At 39.6% G+C, this 24,505-nt stretch overlaps 3 protein-coding genes across 12 annotated transcripts in view; 1 reads left to right on the top strand and 2 right to left on the bottom strand.

Annotated features, from left to right (window-relative positions):
- Positions 1 to 4,338, bottom strand: part of ubr4 (ubiquitin protein ligase E3 component n-recognin 4) — a 45,344-nt gene extending 41,006 nt beyond the window's left edge. For all 9 annotated transcript variants that reach the window (XM_034145073.1, XM_034145080.1, XM_034145074.1 and 6 more), the window contains exons 1-6: positions 4,183 to 4,338; positions 2,410 to 2,507; positions 2,187 to 2,290; positions 1,937 to 2,066; positions 1,601 to 1,746; positions 1,314 to 1,413 (exon numbers count right to left, since the gene is read on the bottom strand). In XM_034145073.1, the coding sequence (XP_034000964.1) occupies positions 1,314 to 1,413; positions 1,601 to 1,746; positions 1,937 to 2,066; positions 2,187 to 2,290; positions 2,410 to 2,507; positions 4,183 to 4,307 (703 nt within the window). In that variant the 5' untranslated portion in view covers positions 4,308 to 4,338. The remainder of the gene's footprint in view (positions 1 to 1,313; positions 1,414 to 1,600; positions 1,747 to 1,936; positions 2,067 to 2,186; positions 2,291 to 2,409; positions 2,508 to 4,182) is intronic.
- Positions 4,339 to 5,274: 936 nt separating this feature from the next.
- emc1 (ER membrane protein complex subunit 1) lies at positions 5,275 to 15,509 on the top strand. Of its 2 annotated transcripts, XM_034145214.1 has the most exons (23): positions 5,275 to 5,436; positions 5,897 to 6,024; positions 6,129 to 6,194; positions 6,275 to 6,368; positions 6,455 to 6,583; positions 6,766 to 6,892; positions 7,077 to 7,226; positions 7,405 to 7,572; positions 7,997 to 8,068; positions 8,347 to 8,445; positions 8,605 to 8,701; positions 9,279 to 9,395; positions 9,821 to 9,829; positions 10,174 to 10,373; positions 10,564 to 10,713; positions 10,982 to 11,143; positions 11,237 to 11,356; positions 11,710 to 11,847; positions 12,330 to 12,503; positions 13,611 to 13,821; positions 13,925 to 14,009; positions 14,098 to 14,227; positions 14,580 to 15,509. In XM_034145214.1, exons 1-23 carry the CDS (start codon positions 5,345 to 5,347, stop codon positions 14,757 to 14,759), a joined length of 2,898 nt encoding a protein of 965 aa, XP_034001105.1. In that variant the 5' UTR covers positions 5,275 to 5,344; the 3' UTR covers positions 14,760 to 15,509. The 2 variants fall into 2 exon arrangements, with proteins under 2 accessions (XP_034001105.1, XP_034001106.1); XM_034145215.1 differs by lacking the exon at positions 9,821 to 9,829.
- A 348-nt stretch (positions 15,510 to 15,857) lies between these two features.
- LOC117493980 (ERBB receptor feedback inhibitor 1) lies at positions 15,858 to 24,321 on the bottom strand. The gene is made up of 4 exons (XM_034144577.1): positions 24,177 to 24,321; positions 19,932 to 20,067; positions 19,186 to 19,265; positions 15,858 to 18,058 (listed from the first exon to the last, which is right to left on the bottom strand). Exons 2-4 carry the CDS (start codon positions 19,976 to 19,978, stop codon positions 17,088 to 17,090), a joined length of 1,098 nt encoding a protein of 365 aa, XP_034000468.1. The 5' UTR covers positions 19,979 to 20,067; positions 24,177 to 24,321; the 3' UTR covers positions 15,858 to 17,087.
- Positions 24,322 to 24,505: the final 184 nt, after the last annotated feature.

Here is a 24,505-nt window from a genome sequence, read left to right as displayed (position 1 = left end):
TTACCATATCTTCCCTTCTAAAAGGGTTAAATTAATAATCTTTGTTCTCAAAGTAATGATAAACCTGTGAGTTGGATGTAGAAAAGTCAGAATCAATATAGATGTTTTTTATTTTAAAGAAAATTCAGATTGAACATAGTAAAAAACTGTAAATTATAGTGTCCGTCCAAAAATTCTTTTTTACTTATAGTGAAAACCACCCTTGGATGATGGGTTAGTAGACTAAAAGCTAAAAACATATAATAAGTACCCTGTATCAAGATTGATGCAAAACAAGTGAAATTTGACCTTTTTAGAGAGATTTAGCAACAAAAAAAACACTTCTGGGGTCATTTGGGTGGATTTTCCATATCTCTGGCCCCCCTTGGTCGATTTTGATGAATGAAATCTCTTATATAACAGCTAGAGCCAATGGAATCGAGGGGAAGTTCTACACACACCAACACATTAACAAATAAGGAGTGAGAGTGACGCGTGGCCAAAACCGGAAGCTGCATACACTCTGTTGGCTACCATTAGCAGCTAACTTTTTTGCTCCGATTTTTACATAAAAATGGAATTATGGATTATAAATAATTTTTTCAAAGCCACAGATACATTATTAACCTATGGATCAACCGATGCAGCCGCGTTTTTTCTCGTTTTAATGCCATTGAACACATCTTTTGATCAGATTGACAGCTACGTTGAGACGATCTCCCGTAAAAGCTCTGTAAAGGTACGTGTTGTGATGTCTGTGTTTGCTTCCCCTGTCGCGAGTTCGGATCGCTCAGTGATGATCCTATACCTATATAATCTGTGGAGTCTCAGCTTTAATCGGCTATAGTATGTGCAGCTACGATAAGTAATAAGGGTATCTTTATCTTGAGTTCTGTGCTAAAGTGCGTTAGCACTTTTTCGCTTAGTGCTAATTCAGAGGCTTGGTATTGCCCTTGTGTTTTGTTTTGGTAAAAATGGTTCATATCTTCAGTTAGCTGAGATTCTTCCCGTTAATCTGGTGCTACACATTAATAGTTTCATAAATGTTAAGAAGCCCTGAGACACAGTCTCGAAAAAAAGCGGTGGGGGGGGGGGGGTCCACTGGGGGGACCATCGTCCTTAAGAGGTTAACTCTTAAGGACGTAAGAAAAAAGGGGTGGACAGTCATTTTGCATGTGAAAAGGTTGAGGGAAAACGCCCCAAGATTCTGTTATACTACAAGAAAGATGCTTCACACTTAATCTTTCTATAATATCAGTCTTTGGAAAAAATACTTAAGGATATCAAATGTGCTTCAGCACTTAAAGACAAGATACAAAGAAAAAAATACTCACCGAGTTCCTGTAAGCTAGACACATTCTGAGAGACAAAGGCATTCTTCATTTTGGCCTGAATAGCTTGTTCTGTGGTTTGGTCATCGCAATCACTCTCAGCCTATAATTAGAGAGAGGAAAAACAAAACACTGATGATTAATCAGGAGGCAAATTATATTACATACATACAACATATATCGTAAAAAAAACTGTTTATTTTCAGTAAGAAGGTTGGTTAACTCAATCAAGTTGTCATTAGTAGCTGAGAGTGGAGCAGGCGATAGGACGGCTGCTCTGCAACACTTGCCTGCATGTGTGATGCTGACGGGGAGGCCAAGATGGTGGTAAGGTCCGGGTTAAAAACTGAAGTCAGTTGATTAAAGAAGTTCATTTGCACTTCTTTTTGACGAAGCTCTGGGTTCACAGCACTGGGCAACTCCTTCTGATCTTCCACTATTAAATGAACAAAAAGGACAGTTCTTGTCAATCAAAAGCAGAGGCAGTACCTTAGTTTGGTCCCTTTATTATTCATCTTTTAATGACTCTTTTTTGGAATAAATAAATCATTTTACTAACAGTAGTAATGTATCGTTATTAGCTTAGTATTGCTTAATTTTGATCCTTCCCTAAAAGGGACACTTACCATCTGAAAGGGTCTTTACGGTTTGAGGCAACTTGGCAGATTTCATCATAGCAGTAAAAGTAATGATTTCTGTGCGATCCAGTCTGCTGCAGCCAGTGCAAAGTCCTTTTATCAGAAGAATCAGGTGTTTCTGAAGAACAAAAAGCAACGTATTTCTTCATTTAACATGTGGGTTTATATAGTTAATAAAAGTGAAAACTGACACACATTGACCATAAGCATTAAGTAGAATGCAGTTTTTTTCCCTTACCTGTGATACCGCACATGCCTCATCTGGGTTCTCCAAGCGCAGCAAAGAGAATTCAATCAATACTTTGCATGCTGCAGCAACCGACAGCAGCTGATTTCTCGGTACTAGGGAGATAGAAAAAAAATGATTTGCTGGTTGTACAAAACACAACTGGTAGCATTTGAATATAGTGCCTGACATAAGTAGCAATATCTATCACAATAGAGAAATAAAAGATACTTACTTTGACCACATACTGTGGTGATATAGTGTGCAGAGAGTGCCACGAATGATGAGTAGAACGGCTCATACTGTTTGTCGTGGTGAAGGATGTCTGATTCACTGCAAATGACAAGTGAAATATCTCATTAAACTCTCATATTTTGTTTCTGCATTCTAAATCACATATTTCCAGAAAAAAGCGCAGCAGTCTTTGTTGGTGGACCTGGACAGCTAGGGACCCACCTGTGTTAGCATCAATTGTTCACAGGGACATGTTCTTTCCTTATCTATATATATTTTTTTTTCAAATTGCCTTCTACAGCGTCCAGAACATCAAAGTATTCAAGTGACAGCACAAATGTTCCATTAAATGCATGTTTTTAGTATCCACAATCACATATACAGACATCGATCTACATGCTAACATCTAGTTAGTAAAACCCTCATAGAACTAAATCTAAAACACATATCTCAAAAACTCTCAGAAAGTGAAATAACATGGAGGGTGTGCTGGAGATGCCACACCACTGATGCTGACAACTAAACTTCCAGTTTAAAAACACCAACAATTATGTTACACATTTTAAAAACAACTATTAGGCATAATCTGAATTCCATGCACACAATGTAGAAAATACTTGCAATGGTGACACATAGCTGTAATTGTGTTTCAAACGTTATATACTATAGTCTACTGTAAGCATTTTAATAGATAATTGACCGTTTTGCAAACCCAAACCAGACGTTTCATTCGAAAACGAAACTTAAATGCATTTGCAGGGTTGTTGTTGCTTTGGAAAATGAAACCAATACAAATACCAGGAAGCTCTTAATTTAAATGCAGTGTGATCAGCTGATGGCACCACTAAAAAAGCCATACTATTCACTGTGTTGGTACTACCGATTTGTTATTCACTCCATGGTGACGATGAATGTGGGGTGGTTTGCCAGACGAAATGTGCACATACAAGAGCGTACGTCTAGTTTTACTTCAAATATACGTTCCCCTGCTTGACGTTGACAGACCCTGCACCAGCTTCATTGTAGTTTCAGCTACACGGTTTATTACCAAGCAGCAATGTCGCCAAGTTAGTTTTATTGAAAAATACATTAACGGCGACCCATCACCACCTTATCAAACATAAGTGGAGTACATGGTCCACGCCTACTTCCAGCCCAGCCACAGACACACAGCAGATAGCGTTTAACACTGGCAACCTTTATTAGTTAATGTATAAATTGCATGTTGACATGCACAAAGCATACTTGGTATTGCAAGCGGAGCATACAACACAAACCAAATAAAGCCAACGTAACTTAGCTGACGCAGTCAAATATTACTGTGGCTATTTCAACGTTACGTACCAGTTCGTTTGGAAGGCCCCTTAGGTAGCTTGCTGGCTAATGTTTGTGTTAGCTAGCTAATGATGAAGCAGATTTTCAAAACCTTACACTGCGAAGCCAAATGACGACTGCGCTTCTTTAATGTCCCATTAAAGACTGACATACACCAGCCATTGTCCCAGCTTTGTTTCAAACTGTATATGCATTACCAGCCAGTAGGAGCTTAATAGCAATTTGAGCAAGTGAGCTAACGTTAGCATATTCGATGCCAGTACAAGTTAAGCTCAAGTAGCGTGTTAGCTGCTAAAGCTAGCTCAACTGGTAACGTTTCCCATCGAACTGTACCAAACAAGCTAAGTTAGCATGTTAGCCAGCCAGATCTCTCATGGGTGGACATGGGTAGAATTTGAACAAATAGAGACCCGCAGCTAATTGACATGTAACCAGTTACCTGTTGATGATAGACCCGATAAGCTGAGGTAGCTCCTTCGTTTCAAAAGCGGTGTACGAGGCTGATAAAAGCGGCCGTACTGCCGCTGTCCATTCGTGTTCCCCTTCTCCTCCGCTCGACGCCATCTTGAAATCCCATGTAAAAACTAGCTGCTGGTAGAAGACACCGTGAAAGTAAATCAGAGGGGGCGCTGTCAACTGTCAGCCCAACATCCCATCCAAACATGTACAGAGTGTATACGAAACAGTTTGTAATCCCACTATTAATAAAGGTGTATAATACTATTAATATAATCTTCCAAATATACACACAGTATAATTCAATATTGCCTTTATCCAAATCACGCACATGTAATTCATTTGTTCCCATTGAACTACTGTACAGTGTTCTTTTTATTATTTTATTGTTTGATTTAAGTAATGGATATTTGAACATCATTACACATGTCTATTAAATGTGTGTTTTTTTTATCATATGCAATAATCAATTTGAAGACAGCACCTTTTTTTTTAAATTGCACATTTGTTTCTGCAATTTATTCTATTATATATAAGTTGCATTGATCACAGAAGTAAAAATCAATGCCAGTTTGTATCTGCAAACTACCTTTTACTTTGAACCATAAAGGAGTTGATTGTTAACAGATTAATACATTGAACTATACAATTAAACTATAGGCTCCACTTCCATGTATGATCAAAGTGACAAGGCAGTTCCTTGAACTTGGCATTTTAAATAAATTGCAATTTATTAATAAAACCATTTTTTAAACGTATTTATTTAGTACCATTGCAAAGACAATCTCTATGTATTCAACATTAATAATGAATGTGAGTATTTTGTATTTTGGTGTCTGCAAAAGTAAGTGACAGTACTTCCACCATTTATGTAGAATGACCATGAGAATGACTCATCAGATGAAATGTAAACATGTTCATGGTCACTGGCTACCATGGATCAGAGCCATATAATAGATTCTATCTATATGGCGCTGCCATGGATGTATAATATGAGGTTACTGCATTACATGTATTGAAGCTGTGTACCATCCGCCCTGCAGGGGGCAGCACGTCTCAGGCACCAGACTTGAAGGAAGCCAGTCCACTTCCGATTTCCTCGTTTTGCTCCCCCTCTTGAAGAGCAAGCTAATGCTACTGCTGCAATGGCAAAGCTAATTGGGTTGTGCCTGAATTTTGTCATATTATGCAGCACTGTCGGGGCTGTGTTTGAGGATCAAGTAGGAAAATTTGACTGGTAAGAGGAGTCTACAAAATAATCAAATATGTGTGCTATTTTGAGCCATGTTTTAATGAAAAAATGCTAATGCTAACACCTGTCACAGCCACAAGCTGCGACCCGGCTTGTTTGTGTGAGAGAAAGGCCCTTTTTTAAATCATACAATACATGTTATTTACCAGCTGCAGATGCTGTGGGCTCATTCACAATTTGTGACTACTAATTCTGAGCTCCAGTAAGCTAAATTACTTATAGTGAATGTGATAGATATTGATTTCTATGCATTTGAAAAGCTTTGAATCAATCTGATAATAACTATTATAAAGTCCAACAAAAAGTCCTTTCTTCTTTTCTTTCCTTTCCTTCGTAAATCCAATGGGATTTGATCAATTTTGGGACTCAACCTTTGCTTTTACGTATCATTTGTATTTATATTGTTGACCTTCTGACCGGTTGTTTTCTGTCTTTTGATTTCCAGGAGGCAGCAGTATGTTGGCAAGGTTCTTTTTTCTAATTTTGACGCACAGTCGCAGTCATCCAAAAAGGTTATCGTGGCAACAGAGAACAATGTTTTTGCTTCCCTTAACATCAGGACTGGAGAACTCTGTGAGTATTTTGTATTTGCAACTGAAAAGTACATAAAGACCACCCGCCTCTCAGTTGAAATGCCTTGTGTTCGTATATCAATACCAGTTCATTGTCTGTTACAGTCTGGCGACATGTAGATGCAATTGGGCCGGAGGGAAAAATCGATGCTCTTCTGCACCATGGACAAGGTGATTTTGTCTTAGCAGTTAAGCCTACAGAGCATTTAGTTCCCCAATTGAAAGCAAATGTAACTGTTCTTGTCTCCTAGATGCGTTGCTGGTTGTTGGTGATGGCCGTCTGCTGCGCTCCTGGGAGATAAATATTGGTGGTTTGAACTGGGAGATTGTGCTGGATTCTGGCAGGTGATTACCTCCTTGATTTTCACTTGTCAGGTCTAAATATGGTCTTTGATCGATCAGATGATAACTGCTTTTGTTCTGCATTTTAGTTTCCAGTCGGCTTGTTTAATTGGACAGCAAGACATCGTGAAGCACGTGGCTGTTTTAAAGAAAACTGCCATCTCTCTCCATTACCTCTCTAATGGTCATCAAAAATGGATAGAAAATCTACCAGAAAGGCAAGTGGACCTGTTTCTTTCTAATGTGGTTGGTTCAAGCATATGAATACAAGCATTAACAATAACATGATGCAGAACATTGAAAAATGTAGTATTTCAGCAGTAGAAGTATCTGGTATAAACAAGCAAAATATATTTGCATTATAAAAATGTTTAAACTGTCTTTCTTTCTATCCAAACAGTGAAACCGTGGATTACCAGTCTGTGTATTCTGGTGGAAATGGTGAGGTGTATGTCCTGGGAATCGTTCCCCATTCCCACATTGCAATTGTTGTTTACAGTTTGGATGACGGAGAGATAATCAGACAGGTAATCTTGATTTATACAATAGTTACAGTATATAAATGCTTCGTAGAAATTATAGAATTATTTTTATAATACTTAGAGGAAATAAATAAAACACACTTTTTTTAATGCTACAAGGGATGCTGTACTGTTGCAATATGCTTAATAAAGTCCCCTTTTCTGACATCTTTGCTTGTGTTGTCTCCAGTTCTCAGTGGAAGCTCCGTGGCTGTCTAACATACAGGCCAGCTGTGCAGTGATCGGCGAGGGCATGTTGACGTGCGCGGACTCTGCCACTGTATCCCTGTACATGCTGGACTTGGAATCACAGACAGAGATGAGCCAGATCCCCTTGCAGGTAACTACAAGAAAATAAACGTGCTATACTAGAATTACCATGCTTTTCCTTTTCTCTGGTTAGGATAGGACTCCATTTAGCTCTAATTTCTCTGTATATCTCCACCGACACAATGGAACTATCTCTGTTTACATCTACTTATTTTTCTCTGTGTAAATGTTTTACAATTTTCTTCTAGTCACTGGGACTTGAAGTCACTCCTGGTTTCCAGCCAGTACTGAGGTCCACTCAGCCCAACGCAGCTCGTCCTCCGCTGTCGGAGTTCTTCCTTCAAGTTGGGCCAGAACAATACCTGCTCCTCCAGCTCAACGATGGTCAGATAGTTACTCTGAGGGATTTCAATCCTGTAAGTAACTGTTTCTCTACCTTGCACTTCTCTCGTGCATGATTAGGTTTTTGACAATTATAATCCTGACCACTTCGATATATATTTTATTTTCCAGGGCTGATATTAGTTTTTTATAGCCGGTTAGATAGCAAGAGATAAACGTATGGCAACAAACAGATATACACAGTACACAAAAACTTCATGTATATTTGTTCCCATTTTTTGACAAAATGTTGTATAATGTTAGAAAAGTGCCAGGCTGTCTGTGAAGCCGAAGTCCCAGTTTTGTATGTCTTACTGTCCTTCTTGTTGAGCATTGATGCCATTGTTTTTGGTTTATTATATACAAAATGGGCAGATCTCAATGGGACTTTCTGATGTAATACAATTGTTAATCTAAGAAACAGTGGTAAAGTGTTGACTAATTTGTCATGATTCACAGGCCTTGTTGGTTTCATTTGCCACCACTGGAGAGAAGACTATTGCTGCTGTCATGTCACCCAAGAATACAACTGTGAGTAATTGTGAAATCATACATTCAGACTTCTTAAGCATTGGGTTTACCATCTACTATTAGCAAACTATGGTTTGAATATCAGCGGGTTTACTAAAGTCTTATTTATCTCTTTGTGTGCTTGATGCAAGTTTTATAACTTTCAGATTCAGAATCTCTTTATACCTCCCACAGCAGGGAAATAAAATGTTCTGTTAATTTTGACAAACCAATGTGTGTTGACCTAAAACTAAGAAGTATTTTATTATTCATGCGAGTATCTTCTTTCTTCCACACAGGCTTGCAGTCTTAACCTGTTCAGTGCAGAAACAGGGCGCAGACTTCTGGACACAACACTGATTTTTCCTTTGGATCCCAATGGTGGCAAACCTGAGGAGGTGAGTCAGCAATTTCATCTTGGTGAATCTCCAGTGTCTTTTACATCCGAGTGATCAATTCATTGAGGATCCATGTTTCCTTCACCGGAATTTCAATCTGATTAAACATGCAGTGTTTTTCTTTTTATAATTCAAAACATTTTTGTTCTTTTGTTTCAGCTGTATGTACAAGCATTCCTTAAGAAAGACGACTCTGTTGGCTACAGGGTCATGGTGCAGACAGAAGACCACACACTCACTTTCATTCAGCAGCCAGGTATGGATATTAAAACCATGAAGCTTTGTTAGTGTTAATACAAAAACTGCCAAAAAATGTTTCCTGAGGTGTTTACATGCACAACTGTCGTCCAAGGTGTGTTTTTAGATTCTACCACTAAGAGGCACCAAAGTCTGAACAATAGGTTGTCGTTTGGCCAGACCCCACAAAAACTCATATCTTCACATTTTGCTTTTTAATATTTTAATATGTATAAGAAAGAAGGCATTGCTCTTCAATACAGCTGTTGTCAGGAGCTGGGTTATATAGTTTGTAACGAGTCTTCCCTTCATTGTGTTTACTGTTGAGATCAATTATTTAATTTTTCCAATAATAAAAAGAGACTGGTAAATCCATACTTTAACTCCTGATAACATTAGGGAAAATTCTACTTCTTAATCATCATAAATACCGGCAACATCCAGCCGTCTGTCAGTTTTCATAATGTACGCACAAACAGGAGGGGAAAGAAAATGTGTCGTAATTGACGGAAAGCGTCAACGCAAACGGCATACAGCGGCAGGGTGTGTAAAGTAGAATGAATGATTACAGAACAATAAGGAGTGTTGTTTTCCAGGGCGTGTGATGTGGACCAGAGAGGAGGCCCTGTCAGATGTGGTGACAATGGAAATGGTGGATCTGCCTCTCACAGGAACGCAGGCAGAGCTGGAGGGCGAGTTTGGCAAAAAGGCTGGTAAATGTCAAACCAGAACCCCTTCATATTCATTCCTCCTGATGTACCGCTTTAAGTACTAATCTCTGCCAGTATTTAATTTTTTTTAAGTTTTCACTGCAGTAATTCTTAAAATGTTTTCCATGTTCCAGAAGCTTATGGCAGTTTTGCAATTCCTAATCTGAGGGATTTTATGCCTAGTTGGTTTATCATTTGGAGATTTTCCACTCATATAGAACTAAATAATTTAATCCACTGAATTGTTGCGTTTACTTTTTCCTCCCTTCAACTGCTCTGCACCTGCCATTAATAATCCATGTTGTAGTTTTGTCGCTACAGGCTTGCTGGCCTGGTAAACACAGATCTCTCTGGTGTGTTCACTTGGTTGCTATTTGCTTCATTATCTTTTGTCTTTGTCCTGTTTCTATCGCTTCGCTTGGATTCAGCTATTCAAGGTAACACACCCAACTGCTTTTCTAAAATAAAATGTATTAATGGCTTTTGTTTTACTATTGTTGACTGAAAACACCTCTCCATATCTACTGAGCATTTACTTTAATCGTATACTATTTCTACAAAACCAGATTGTTTTATTAATGATGTGAGAAATAAGCGGCTTAACTTTTATTTTACAGTATTTTAGTGTTATATTGAGCTACACACTACTGTTATTGTAATGAAATTCGCCTGTGCTTTGCTTGCAATAACAATACAACAACAAGTCAAGCTGTAATTTTCCGTCCACTGATAGTCATTTTAATGAATTAATCAGCGTCCTTTCTCTCTGTAATTCGTCTAGACGGCCTGTTTTCCATGGTGCTCAAGCGGCTCTCCTCTCAGCTCATCCTGCTGCAGGCGTCGATCAGCCACCTCTGGAAGCTCTTCTACGATGCGCGCAAGCCTCGCAGTCAAGTCAAAAACGAAGTGACCATTGAGAACCTCTCCAGGGACGAGTTCAACCTGCAGAAGATGATGGTCATGGTTACTGCCTCTGGGAAGGTACAGGACTAAAGCTTTGACGCAGTTACTATGATTCAGAAGAGATGATCCGTGCTGCACATTTGTTGTCAAGCCAAGATTATTGCGCCTGTGGTCAGGCATGCCTAAAGTGAAATTAAACAATAATAAAAGGACTCTATCAGGCTTTTCTTAAACACAAATGTTTTCCCTTTTGCTGTTTTCTGTGAAGCTTTTCGGGATTGACAGCAAGACCGGCACTATTGTATGGAGGCACTACTTGGACAACATCCCAGCTAATGCAGCTTTCAAACTGATGGTGCAACGGACCACTGCACACTTCCCTCATCCGCCTCAGTGCACTCTGCTCATCAAAGACAAGGTATCTAATAACAAAAGCTCTGTGGGTAGATCATATTATCTTGTCGGACAAAAATAAACAAATAAAGCAAATTACCTCACTGTGAAATTGGCAGATCCTTGCTTACTTTTGTACCTTGCATATGGTGAGACGTCAACAGATATCACTTTACATTTCTACTGAGCATGCATTATACCAGGAAAAATCTAAGTGGGTTTTTAGGCAGGCAAAAGCTGAATACTGTTTTGTGTATTTATTTATGGCATTTTCTTCTATTTTCTTCCATCAGGACACAGGCCTGGCCACACTCCATGTATTTAATCCCATCTTTGGGAAGAAGAGTCACGTCACCCCCCCTGCTATGCCTCAGCCGATCCTCCAGTCCCTCATGCTGCCTGTCATGGACCAGGATTACGCTAAGGTCCTGCTCCTCGTTGATGACCAGTACAAGGTGAGTGACAGACTCTGAACCTCCTTACTCGCCAGATCAACATAAAAGATACAGACATTGGTCAACACGTGACTTTGTTCATTTCTTCCACAGGTCTCTGCTTTCCCCTCTACCAAGAACGTCCTGCAGCAGCTCCAGGAGATAGCCTCAACCATTTTCTTTTATCTTGTTGACTCCAGCCAGGGAAGACTTTCTGGCTACAGGCTGCGAACGGCAAGTTAAACCTTTGTTTTTATTCCTAAATTATTTCATTGTTTTTTCACATGAAGATTCAGGAGTTTTGGACACGTTTTAAAAAGCATCCAGCCACCACTAGCCTTCAGCTTTTGGCTGCCATATTTTCATTGGTAATAATTGCATTGATAACTTTATTTTGGTAATGAAACATGTTCAAAACGCTTAATTAATTAATTAATTGTAATAATTCATATATTTAGAGTTTGAAGATATATAGCACTAAAATATATTCTGAATATTTCGAATATGTATGAACCATGACATTTCTACCTAAATCACAGATGAATGGCAAAAATAATAAATCTTTTGTATTTATTTTTCGCTCTCAGGACTTGTCGACCGAGCTGATCTGGGAGGTGGTGGTCCCAACAGAGGTGCAGAAGATTGTGTCGGTCAAAGGGAAGAGGCCCAACGAGCACGTGCACTCCCAGGGCCGAGTAATGGGAGACCGTAGTGTCCTCTATAAGGTACGATGACTTCCCCTGAAAACTCACTTGTGGTTTGGAAGAAGTGTTGAGAGGGTTTGAAAATGAATCACTCCTTGTCTTTTGACATAGACTGAAAACTCATCTAGAAATACTGCACCTCTTGTCCCTCTTTCCCTGGTGAATCATATCCTCTCCCCACAACTGACTCTGAGTAACAATAACACATCTTGTTTTCTTGTGTTTTGGTGCTTAACCTCCCTTCTTTAGTTCCTGCGTGATCTATGAAATGAACAATACGAAACTCTAAAGCTCTGTCACAGGTTAATGCAACGGCAAGGTTCATTACAACCCGCAATACTCAACATGTCTGTGACACACATCATTCTCATGTCTTTCCCACTCTTAGAGCTTTATTGGTGGTTCTCACGGTCAGGGACAAGATGAGCCAGAGACATCCATAAAATGTGTATTTCTCCACCGTGATTAAGAAGCTGAACTGTGTTTCATGTCATTTCTTACAGTACCTCAACCCCAATCTCCTGGCGGTGGTGACTGAGAGCACCGACACACATCCGGAGCGCAGCTTCATGGGGATCCTCCTGATCGATGGAGTAACCGGACGCATCATCCACGAGGCGGTTCAGAGGAAGGCCAAAGGACCCGTGCATATTGTGCACTCTGAAAACTGGGTGGTGGTGAGTAGGGCTGCTGCATTTTGGTATAATCCCAATTATTTTACTCTATATTGACATCCCAATTATTCAACACGATAACTAGTTGACTTTAAAACTTCATACATTTATTTAACTTAAAAAAATATATAATTAACTGTGTATTTCCTTGAACTTTTAATATAAAAAACTAACAAATAAAAACAATTAATGTAAAAATGAACTAAAATCATGTTATCAAAATGATACAAAGAATGTATATCTTAAAGGGGACCTATCATGCAAAATGCACTTTGTGATGTCTTTTATACATAAATATGAGTCCCCGGTGCGTCGGGGAACTCACGCAGCGTCAGAAAATAAAACCCTCTCTCTTTTCCTCCGTACCCAAATCTTTTAAAAACGGGTGTACAACGAGCGGATACAGATTCCATCCGATCTGACGTCTAATCGGCGGCAGACCCACAGAAAGTTGCTATCAGAAACAATGCCTGACGTGTTTTGGACGTCTTTGTTTACATTAGCAAGCCTCGCTAACACTCAGAGCTAACCTGTATTGAAGAGCACATGTGTTTTAAAAAGCAGGAAATAAAAAAAGAACTCACCTTGTGATAAACCTGCAAGAGAAAAAGCATTTGAGCTCCATACTATTTCAGAAATAATCCTTGACGTGGTTTAAACAGGATGGCGAAATATCACAACCGAATTTAACTTTATCTCCGGTAGAATTCTGATCAGGCATTAGCTCCGCCTCCTCTTATTTTATTTTTTTAAGCTAAGGACCCAAAATCTGCATTTCTCTAACAGGGCTTCAAAAGAGGGGTTTGAGCAGTATGAGGCATGGCTACAATAGGTGATCTGTTTGGTATTTTGAAGAAAAAACTTCACAGACATGTTTTATATAGGTATGGCCCTACAATATATTTTTCAAATATAGCATGATAGGTCCACTTTAAGTTTTGTGATTTTACTTTATTTTTTGGGGTTCTTGTACGATATTGGCTCACTGCAGCTGTATAAGCAGCCACACTGTAGTCATACACTGAGCACATTAATAAAAACATGTTGAAGGTGAAAAAGGCTGGTGTTTTGTGGGTCATGTCTTCTGATTGTGTCTGTTTGACTCTGCAGTACGAATACTGGAGCACCAAGTCCCGCAGGAACGAGTTCTCTGTGATCGAGCTGTATGAAGGCATGGAGCTGTACAACAGCACCGTGTTCAGCTCACTGGATCGACCCCACGCTCCTCAGGTGCTTCAGCAGTCCTACATCTTCCCCTCCTCCATTTCTACCATGGAGGCCACACTGACTGAGAAGGGCATCACCAGCCGCCATCTGCTCAGTAAGTCACAGTGAGGCTTATGGGCTGTAGAGTGTCACTGTTTCAGAGTAACAAACCTTTCGAACTATTTTCAGCCTCTTTAAATATGTTTCTTTTGTTATAGTTGGTTTGCCATCAGGAGGGATTTTGTCATTACCCAAGATGTTCCTGGACCCTCGGAGGCCAGAAATAGTAACGGAGCAAAGCCGGTACGTCCCTCAGTCAGGCATGGTTTCAAACATTTCAATTACTTGTATTTATTTTGTTCGGTCTAACTTGTTGAGTTGATCTTTCCAGAGAAGAGAACCTGATTCCGTACGCACCAGAGCTGCTGATCCGCTCAGAGTGGTTCATCAACTACAACCAGACGGTGACAAGAGTGCGAGGAATTTACACCGCCCCCTCTGGACTGGAGTCCACCTGCCTGGTGAGTCTGCCATTACGATGCTAACAAACAGATGATATGATGATAACCACGGTTGGAAGGCATTTCTTGATTTTTGGAACTGTTTAGCCTATTAAAAAATATTGAATGATTTAATGGAAAATATTGTTTTTCCAGAAGTGCCACTGTGTGCCTGAATTTAAATGATGTGTTTATCCTCTATAAGCTTATCTTAGTCTCTATTGACAGTACTTCATGATAAGTGCTTTATTACTGGTTTTGAAAGCCACGGGCAGAATATCATTTTAACACCACACTGAGACAAAATGAGTTATTTTCCCTTTGGGTAATTTAAACCTAAATATGCCATGTTCTTTTTTTTTCTTCCTTGTAGGTGGTGGCATATGGACTGGACATTTACCAGACTCGTGTGTATCCCTCAAAGCAGTTTGACGTACTAAAAGACGATTACGACTACATGCTGATCAGCAGCGTTCTCTTAGCTCTTTTCTTCGCCACCATGATCAGCAAACGCCTGGCAGAAGTCAAACTGCTCAACCGGGCCTGGCGGTAAAGTGAACGTCACAATCCCATCTCTTACAGCCGAGGCTGCTCGAAGGACCTCAGCCCGGGGAGATGAGGCGCTGAGGCCGTGCCTGAAGAAAAACACAGGCCAGAGATCAACAATGCCCATAAGAACTGCAGGGAAGGGGCGGGGGGGTGGGACGGGGGATTAATATAGGTTTTATGTGTTTATTTTTTAACTTATTTTGCAAGCACATGGAATTTCATAGTAAGAATAACTGTTTTTGTGCCATGTCATTTTGATTAAATGTTTAACAAATAACTAATTATTTTGAATGAATCGGATTTGAATTTATTAAATTGTGGAGTTTGGAAATTCCCACACATGTGAAATTTAGATGCTTAAGCAATGTTAGTTTTTTTTTTTTTAAGATTACATTTGTGACATTTCTGCTTCATGATAACACTCTAAAGGAGAGGAATACAGAAACGGGAGGTCAAAGATAAGAGAGAACGAAGATGTGAGCATGATTTGTTTTAGCCTGCGGAATGATCGTGATACCCAAAAGTGACTTGTTGATAACAAATTAACTGTATGAAATGTTAGCAGATAATGCAGAAATAGTTCATTGTGCTTTTCTGAAGATTGGCAATGTCCTTCTGGTGTCAACATCACATGCTTCACAAAAGAAAATGACCAGCTTTTATTTGACGTACATCAATCCTCCTGGTTGGTGTGAAGTTTTGATCCGATCTCAGCTAGTTTTGATGCTCCATTAAAATTTGTTTCAGAAATATGGTTTGTGTTTTGGTTTTTCCAAAGTCTTCAGAAAGTGCAAAAATTGTTGGTTTCTTCCAAAATGTTCGATTTAGGTCAGAAATAATTCCAATTTTTTTTTTTCTTCTAAATCATGGTGTATATATTGCTTATTTAACTTTAGCCCCTCTATTTGTTATCTGGATTATTTTTTATCTCAAAAGCAGGACACATTTGTTATAGGGCAATAACACTGGTATAATTAAGAGGTGATATGTTACCCTTTGCTTTTGGAAGGCAGGCTAAGTGTATGAGCTTTGAATGGTTAAATCACTAAAGATTCAAGTGTCAGGTGTACATAGTTCTGGTTTAGAAAAAATACATTGAGCGTATCATAGAATGAATAAGTTATTTTATTTCTATAAATAGATTAAAAACACAATTTTACAATGATTTACTTTCAACACAAACACATTAACATACATACAGCCTTAGCTTGGGCTAAATCTGACACAGAACCTTCATGAGAACTTCCAACCTGTTGACGTAACAGAGGCTGTAAACCCCAACAGTGTAAACGTAACATGATTTTCATGCCCTCACACACAGACCAGACCGTATATACATTGTTTGAGCCAAATGCATATACACAATAAAACCATGAACATAATTGTAAATTAAGACTTTTTTTACTGAATTATGAAAAACCTGAAAAAACAGCTTCAGAAAACAAAAAACTCATGTGTTCTTCATATGTAGTAAAGGGCCTGTCAATCGATTTGAGTGTGGTTGCAGGTTTCAGTCGTGAACTCTGGTGGTGGAACTGCTGTTTTTATATTTTGCAGATTCTTCACAGAATTGTACCTTTAAATAAATTCTACTTTGTGCACATTAGCATAGCATATCATTCAAAAGAGGATGCTTAAATCAGCATGTTGAGTATTCTTCAGGTAGGATTTAGTAGGGTGTAAATTGATTGCGAAAGCGGCGTAGGAAAAATTAAGTGCACTTGCACAAATAACGTGCAAGAGGCATGTGCACTAAATTAAAAGCATCAGTTAAGAGTTGTATCAGGGGAAGTATTTCACTGTTGTTCATTGTATTACATTTACCATACATCTTAATGTGAGAATGATTGAGCAAAACATTAAATCCATCCATACATCATACCTAAGACTTCAAGCAGCATTGTCATAAAAAATGGCTGAACATGGGGTGAGGGTTTAGTACAAGCCCAGCTTGTACATACAGTAATTATTTTCTCTCTTATAGTTTTAGTTATCTGAGCAAATAGTTGTCAGAATAAAAAATGAGATCTAAGAAAAAACTGCAGCATCTCAGAAAACCACAATTGAAAATGGTAATATAAATATTTCTCCACTATTAGTGAAAATAGTGGAATGTTATGATGTTTTTCACTTTGCTATAATACTGATGGGTAAAATCTTCAGTTTAAAACAGACAAAAACCTCAAAGTGTTGTAGTCATTGAAAATAACACCAATACGACATTAGACGTGTGAATGTAGCATGTAGATGTTCACACAACATCACATCACATGGTTATTAATGAGCCAGTTTTTTCCCATTAAGTTTCAGTCGGTGACAAAAGCGAGGCTTTCTATTGGTTCTGCCAGAGGCTGCTGTTTCCTGTCCGGACCGGTTCGCTCAGGAGTCTTTCTCGCCTGTCCGAGTACGGGGGGCGGCCAGGCGGCAGGAGGATGTAGTGCGTAGCGCTGGCCTGCCTGCCATCCTTCAAAATGGGCACAATGCAGGGAGAAAACTGGGCTGCAGGTGGCACCCTTTCACTTTGCTGTCTCTGTAATGCTTTACTCACATATTTTGGGTTAGCAGCAAAACTCTGTGTGGCAGGCATCACACCATTAATATAAATCGGAAGGCTCTTGGGACTCGGGGTGCGCGGTGGGCAGGGTGGCACTAAGGGGACCCTTGGAGGTATTTTGGGAGGTTTGTCTTCCTCGTTGGCACTCGCAGTCTTTGAGAGAGCAGAAGGTTTTGGCCGGATGGGGATACGAGGAGGGATTTGTGGCCGGTCAGTGGTGCTGGAAGAAGGGCCAGAACAGGAGACCAGAAGTCTCGATGATTGATATTGGTCATGCTGTTTGTTACACAGAGAATCTGCGCCTGCATACACTACCTGCTGATGGTCTTCTCTCTGGAGAGCTAGGGACCAAAACCCACTGCCTCTACCTGTTGGTCTGTCCTCTCTGCTGGGCCAGGAGAAAGCCATGGAGCCTGACCCAGCCCTGGAGCTCTCCTGGTAGGCGTGATTCACCTGCCCAAAGTCTTTGTTCATCACCCTGCTCATGGCCTTGGGGCAACTTTTGGGCAAAAGACGCCGTCGGTCACTGGTAAAAAACTCCACCTCACTGTCGGCCGCCTCATCAGACATGAGCTCTTCGGGGTCGGGCAGCGGTGGCAGGGGTTTGGCTTCTCTCTGGTGGCCCCCAAACACTGTCCGTCTCTGGGAAGAAGGGACCACCTGGTCTCCGTCATGGGGACGCAGTATGTTATCAGACGCAAGGCGGTGCGTATCGGAGTAGAAAGGCGAGTGGGAGAGGGAGATGTTGCCTGGGAAAGGGAAAAACAATCATGTATTAAACACCTGGCTTCTTAAATAAAAAAAAAAAAATGTAACTGTCCACCCAGAACCTGCTGCTATGTAATACATGGTTTTACTATCACTGTTGGTTCCTTTAGTGCAGAAACAACTCTCAGAGGAAGAAACATGAAAAACAACTTCCAATGAGAGAAACTTTAACCAGTGTGTAGTGATGGTGTAGGAGGGACAGAATACCAGGGGGAGTGGGCTACCCACTCAACTGAGAAGAAAAAAAAGCCCATGTTTTGCTGAAGGTATCTTACAGGAAACGGGAGTTAAAAACATGTCGAAAAACAACCGCTTAACCTATCGCCCTCTTCGTCAAACATCAGCCACAACACCCTGATTAACACAGCCATCGTCATTATCTTCGGGGCAGGCCATAATCTGAACGTAGCTTCCCATAACCTTCTCTGTGGAAACATCCGACGTGCCCCAGACTGCAGGAACAGCTGGTGACCAGGGAGCAATATCCCCCCTCTCCTCCTTCACTGCGCTCTCTTCTCTGGTACACAGCTCATCTAACCCCTGTCTACACGCCTTTTATTGGTCAAGCAGGACTTTAAACTTAAGTTTGTAAATCCAAGACAGACAAGACGGACTTCCGAAACAAGATTTATAATGGCAGAACTTGATTTATTAATGTAGGTAAAGTAGCAAAACTGTACAGCACTTGTCAAACACTGTTAGTGTTTCCCAACAATTTAAAACGATACAAAATATGGTCAGAAATACTGATATTTGTCACTGTACGTTGTTAACAGTATTTTGTTGCCCTATTTTCAAATCTTGATTAATTTCACAATTAACCAAGATTTGATGTCACTAATGATTGACGTTTCTTTTTATATCAAGGTTTAACAGCTATCTAATGTAGCTCACCTCAATTGGTCCAAAACAGATCATAGTAGCAAATATTTAAAAAAATCTATTCCAGCAGTTATCAGATCAATACTTACATTCTGTGAAGTTCACCCAAGTTTATTACAACTGCACTAGTTAACAGTTTTTGATATATTTGTTTCTTAGTAGTAAAATCAAGAAATATTAGCTTATATTAAGGAAAATAATAAATAAGAACACAATAAAGACTCACCATTTAACTCCTTGGCCATTTGCTGTTGTTGAAGCGGCGTCAGGTTTTGTTCCATTTCAGCACTGAGGCCAAAGCACTCTCTAAAAAAAACAAGAGTGGGTTGAGAAATCCATACAGAGCTTTGCATGTGTGTAAATCATTCCTACCCATAACCTGTCATGAGTAAGTCATTATACATGGGAAATAACAAGCATGACATATGCTCAAAAAAGAACATATGTTCTGTTCTCATTCATTTATTTACATTATGTAACACCATTGAAGCTAGCTCAAAGTCCTTCATGAGCTGTGTTCTTCATGAATGTTTGTTCTTTATTTACCTTTACCTACCTATATTAAACTTTGTTCTAATACTGTCTACACTGTAGATTATATATTACATGTTTTTCCATCCTGGAAGAGGGATCTGGATCCCTTTAAAGATTACAGATTGTAAATGTTTTTGCTACCTAAACAAAATCATTCAAGAATATGATGGATTCCGGACCAGACATAAAGAAACAATTAGAGGATAAATTCAGGGAAGAATTTAAAATCTATGATAGTGAATGTTTTGTTTTATATGTTTAACATTTTGTGAGTTGTTGTATGTATTTAATAAGTATTTAATATGCAAAGTGCCAGAATTATTCTCCTGACATTGTATGATGAAAGATAAAGTAGTGTTTGTATCGTCAAACGTAGTAATAAAAACGATTGCTTGTTTACAGTTTGATTCTATCAGTAATAGAGAGCTGTTTACGTACCTATTCAGGTCATGTTGTCCCCAGTAGTTATTCTGACTCCCGGCCATGTCGTGGCATGTATTGTGTTTTTAAAAAGCATGCAGGTCTGTTTAGTATCCATCCAATCCATCACGGCTTCGTTCTAGCCAGCAGAAAGCTGTTGGAGAAAGAAGAGAAAAACTATGAAATACGAAGCTTTTACTCCTTGTGAAACAGAAAAACTTGTAAATTCAGATCTTGCTGTAGCAGGTGCGTCAGAAAAGGCTTTACAGAAGGGAAAAAAAGGTGGAAAAATCCTCTACATTTGGCTTTTGCATTACATCACTCCTTTCATTTGTTCTGGTCACACCTTCGTCAGTGTGAAATGTCCATAAACAGCCCGGGCATATAAACAGCGCACATCTGGAGCGAGACCAGCTGCACGCACTCACCCTACCAAGTCAACGGTCGGGACAGAACAAATACTTAGAGGCTCGAAACACAAACACATGTCACCTATTGATAAATCATTTATATTATGAATACAGCATGACTATCATAGCACACCTATATTACTCTCTCTGACATCACTCCAATTAAAAAAGAGAGCCGGCACATGACAAAAAGCATTTTGTGAGCGTAATAGGCAAGAGATCTTTTCTTGAATTCTTTGAGTGTAATTAATAGGTAGATTCTTGAAACTCTGCATCATTTTGGGTAAGCAAGACACTAAAGTGGGGTGAATGGCTTCAGTCTGGCCGGGCAAATGCCATTAGCATGTCTTTGTGGTTGCAGCTTAAAGCCATTTGTCTGGTGGCTTATTGCACAACCCCTGGGTCAGATGTGGGAGGGCAGCAGCGCTCCTCGCCCTCCTTCCTCTCGGTGACCATGAAACCCTGCAGTATCCGCCCGTACAACAGGGGCTAATTGTGCAGCATTCCTTTGATGCTGCCTGACAGACTCCACCACCAACATGTGCAATAATAATGACAATACAAGTCTGTATTTAAGTTTTCTAGCAGAGAGTAGCAGATGGAGACTGAAAAAAGAAAAAGGATCTTAGTTATTGTGTAAAATATATGTCGCTATTTACAGAAAAGTCCCCATACTGAACCAGGATATAACTGTGACCCTCCGTCCGCAGCCTTTCACCATATCAGATTTAATCATCAGCTGGAATTCCAAGATTTTTTTGATTTGATTATAGATAGAAGGGGGAGAGAGAAGGAATGACATGCAAAAAAGCACTGAAATACCATTATGAGCAGTCATTTAATTTAGTTACTTATCAGCCAGTAATATATTGGCAGCAGATATTTATCTTTTACTGTTTATACAAACTTGCTGCTTATGTTTACTATCTCTTTCATAATGTGCAATGCATGTCTACATGCTGCTGTAACAAAATAACTTGGGACCAATAAAAGTATAACTTGTCTTATCTTATCTCATTTTATATATAGTGCATCCCTAGTCTTCTACGTGAAAGGTGACACGGTAGCTTTGCTTTTATTGCTTGACTCACAAAGTGGAAGGTCAAAATGTTAAACAATCCATATGACAACTCTGGGAGTTTTAAAGTGAGTAAAGCCCCTCCAAAACCAAAGTACTCCTGTCCTTCCAGCAGGGTTGCTGCTCAGTACCCTGCAGCCCTGACTCTATTATAACTAGCTTTGGATAATTGTAATCTTTGTGTAAAATGACTTCATGATCCTATAATAAAATGGGTTCCCAGGCCCATAAACACCTACATTAGACAGCTCAATTTCAAAATAAAATGGTACCACTGAATGAATAATCCATTTTAAATTTGCGTTCCTGTCTGATTTATATATCCATTCACCTGCAAACTATTAATTAGTAACCCCCTCCCTCCTACTCACCCGGAGGGCAATGCTAGGTCTTGACTTTCCAATCAAACTACAATCTTATTCTTCAACGTCCTGCATTGTTTCATGTCACTGCCAGGCCTACAGTCCATGTGGGTGGCAAACAATGCAGAGCATGCATAATGCAACACAAAACCACCACAAACAAAACAATGACCCATGCGTCTATTTGAATATTTATGTCATCCTTAAAACAACCGACTGTGGCGTCATATCCGCCAGTGATCCTCGGAGATGGAAGACGCTGAACAATTATGAATTCTACCGGCAAGTACTCAGCGTCCATGAATGGAGCCACTCTCAGGCATGAATGGGGCTTTGTGTCACTTTGGTGCGCAGTAAAGCAAGCCTGAAAATACAAGTGAACTCTCCCATGAGGTTAGGACTGAAGATACGCCATGGAGACAAGCAGATATGGCCAAACTATGGGCTGTGCAGCAAATCCCCTGCAGGAGGACTGGGCACACTGGGCACTGTTAAAAGAGAAGCCAGAGGCTGGAAAACAATTTGTCATCTCATGCAGGAGCCTTGATGTGTTGTCCTTGGCTGTGACCACTTTGCTTGTTTCAGGAAATAGGCCATTCACATACTGGACCTTTACATATTATTTAATTAAGGAGCTGGCATAAAGTATGAGCTTCACATCACCTGATTACAACTTGCTGCTGGCTGAGAAACACTCACAGCTTAGCAGAGAGGACAGAAATCTTATCAAATGCCTTTATTGACAATAATAAATAATGCAGCAGTATGTGGGTTTCATATGTCAACATCAACAACACATGTATTTGCAGCATAGATAACAGTCTATTTTACCAAATGTTCTAAAATTAGACCACTACAGTTGGTTTCAATAAAGGAAATGCATCTACTGGAGAAATTGCACATCCCACCTGGCTAATATATGCCACATGCCAACTAGCATACAATTTAGCAACTATCTGACATAAATTCATAATTACATTGTTTGAATTTATTTTTTCTAATTTATCCTTTTACTCTTATTCTACCTATTATTATTTTAGAAACGTTAGGTATTGTATGAGCAACTGAAAAAGAAAACATTTGAATCTAAACTCAAATTAGATATGGGAAAGAATGCTAATGAATCATTATATTTCTGGGATTGACCAATTTCACGTATAAACTATACTGTAGTTTACACAATAATGATCATGCAGTCTGTTATAATATGACTAATTTCAACACATTTCAGATAGTTAAGAGCCATATTTAGGTCTGAAGTGGATTCAATAGGTGTTATTGGTAGAAAAGACAAAGATTACAGCTGAGCTGAGTCTCGTTTGTTCACCTGCAGGTGTGGAACATCAAGTTAAGTTAGGCCACAGGATAGAGGTAAGGGTTAGTGACAGCTGTAGACTGACATTCTGATTGAGTTATGCTTTACATTCAATAAATCAAATGTTTATATTAACCCTAATATAAGGTAATATAACAATGCCTACAGTCCAACATTTCTGAAAGGTAGAAAACAGCAAGAGTGGGGAACAACAAGCTTTATAGGCTAATTATCCAACCCAAACAACATTTCTTCATTCATTCATATCCAATTTTGATTTGTGATACCTGATATAAAAAAAATTAAAGATATTAAAGGAACTCAAGTAGGTTAAGAGAGCCATTCATGAATGTAAAACGAAGGCAAACTATCTGGTGAAGCAACAATTACAAACTGAAGTTCAATACTGTTCAACCATTAGTAACATAAGTAAGTCCAAATAAGTCGAATACAATTAACTTAACTCACTTCGCTAACGGCATTGTTAGGTGGGTTTACAATTATAAGATTAAAGTATGCTAAATATAATGTAGGGTAGTTTAGATACTAGATAGGCTAGTTTAGATAGATAGATAGATAGATAGATAGATATTACACTTTTTCAAAGCTATTCTTTTTGCATTAAATTGGACCACACTCCACACAGCCACCCCACTATATGTCCCTGTTTGCGGCGCCCCCTAGCGGCTGGCCGGGGCGGGCCGGCAGACTCACTCATCCCGCCTCGATGGGGCTTCACTCGGCGGACGGGCGGACATCCATAAACTGAGCAGCGGGTAAGTATGTACAAATAACCGAGATAAGTGAATTCAACACACTATTCAACCATAGGGGTTTCTAGGAAGAAGAAACAAACGTCACTATCTATGGACTAACCACCGCGTCCCGGTTCGTTGTACCTTTAACGTAGGCTAAATTAAGTTCCGCCGGAGGAATACCACACCGAGAGCTTTATTGTTATCAGAAATATTTTTTCAATAAACAGGCTCCTCCGCTCACACGAAACCCTGCCCCTGGTCACTGAGTTAAAGTGGATTTAAAGCCCCGTTTTCATCAAATAACTTGTAATGTTAATAGCTAAAGGAAAGGAAGTCTTACCATGAAAACGCTGACCACTTGTCCATCACGTAAGTGTCCTTGACCTTGTTCCTGTCCGAAGTGAGAAAATCAATCTGTAGTTTCTGTGGCAGTCTTCGTAACCATGTGCAACATCCCTCCTCTCACAACAACACTGGGAGCTGAAACTCGTTTTTGTCAGCGTGACGCGCATTTCCACATCTCCTTATAAATGCACCCAGCACTTCAGCCTACTGTAACTCCACCCAACTCCCTCTTAAAGGAAAAAAACCCTGAAGCCTGAAAACCATTAGGAAAAACTAAACACCATTAGGACAAGTATTTATTGGCGTACAAACCTGCTGGGGTGG

Source organism: Trematomus bernacchii, unplaced genomic scaffold (genome assembly GCF_902827165.1).
Source record: "Trematomus bernacchii unplaced genomic scaffold, fTreBer1.1, whole genome shotgun sequence".
Classification (NCBI taxonomy): domain Eukaryota; kingdom Metazoa; phylum Chordata; class Actinopteri; order Perciformes; family Nototheniidae; genus Trematomus; species Trematomus bernacchii.
The sequence above is the reverse complement of the archived record's forward strand: the minus strand, read 5'-3'. Positions and strand labels throughout refer to the sequence as shown.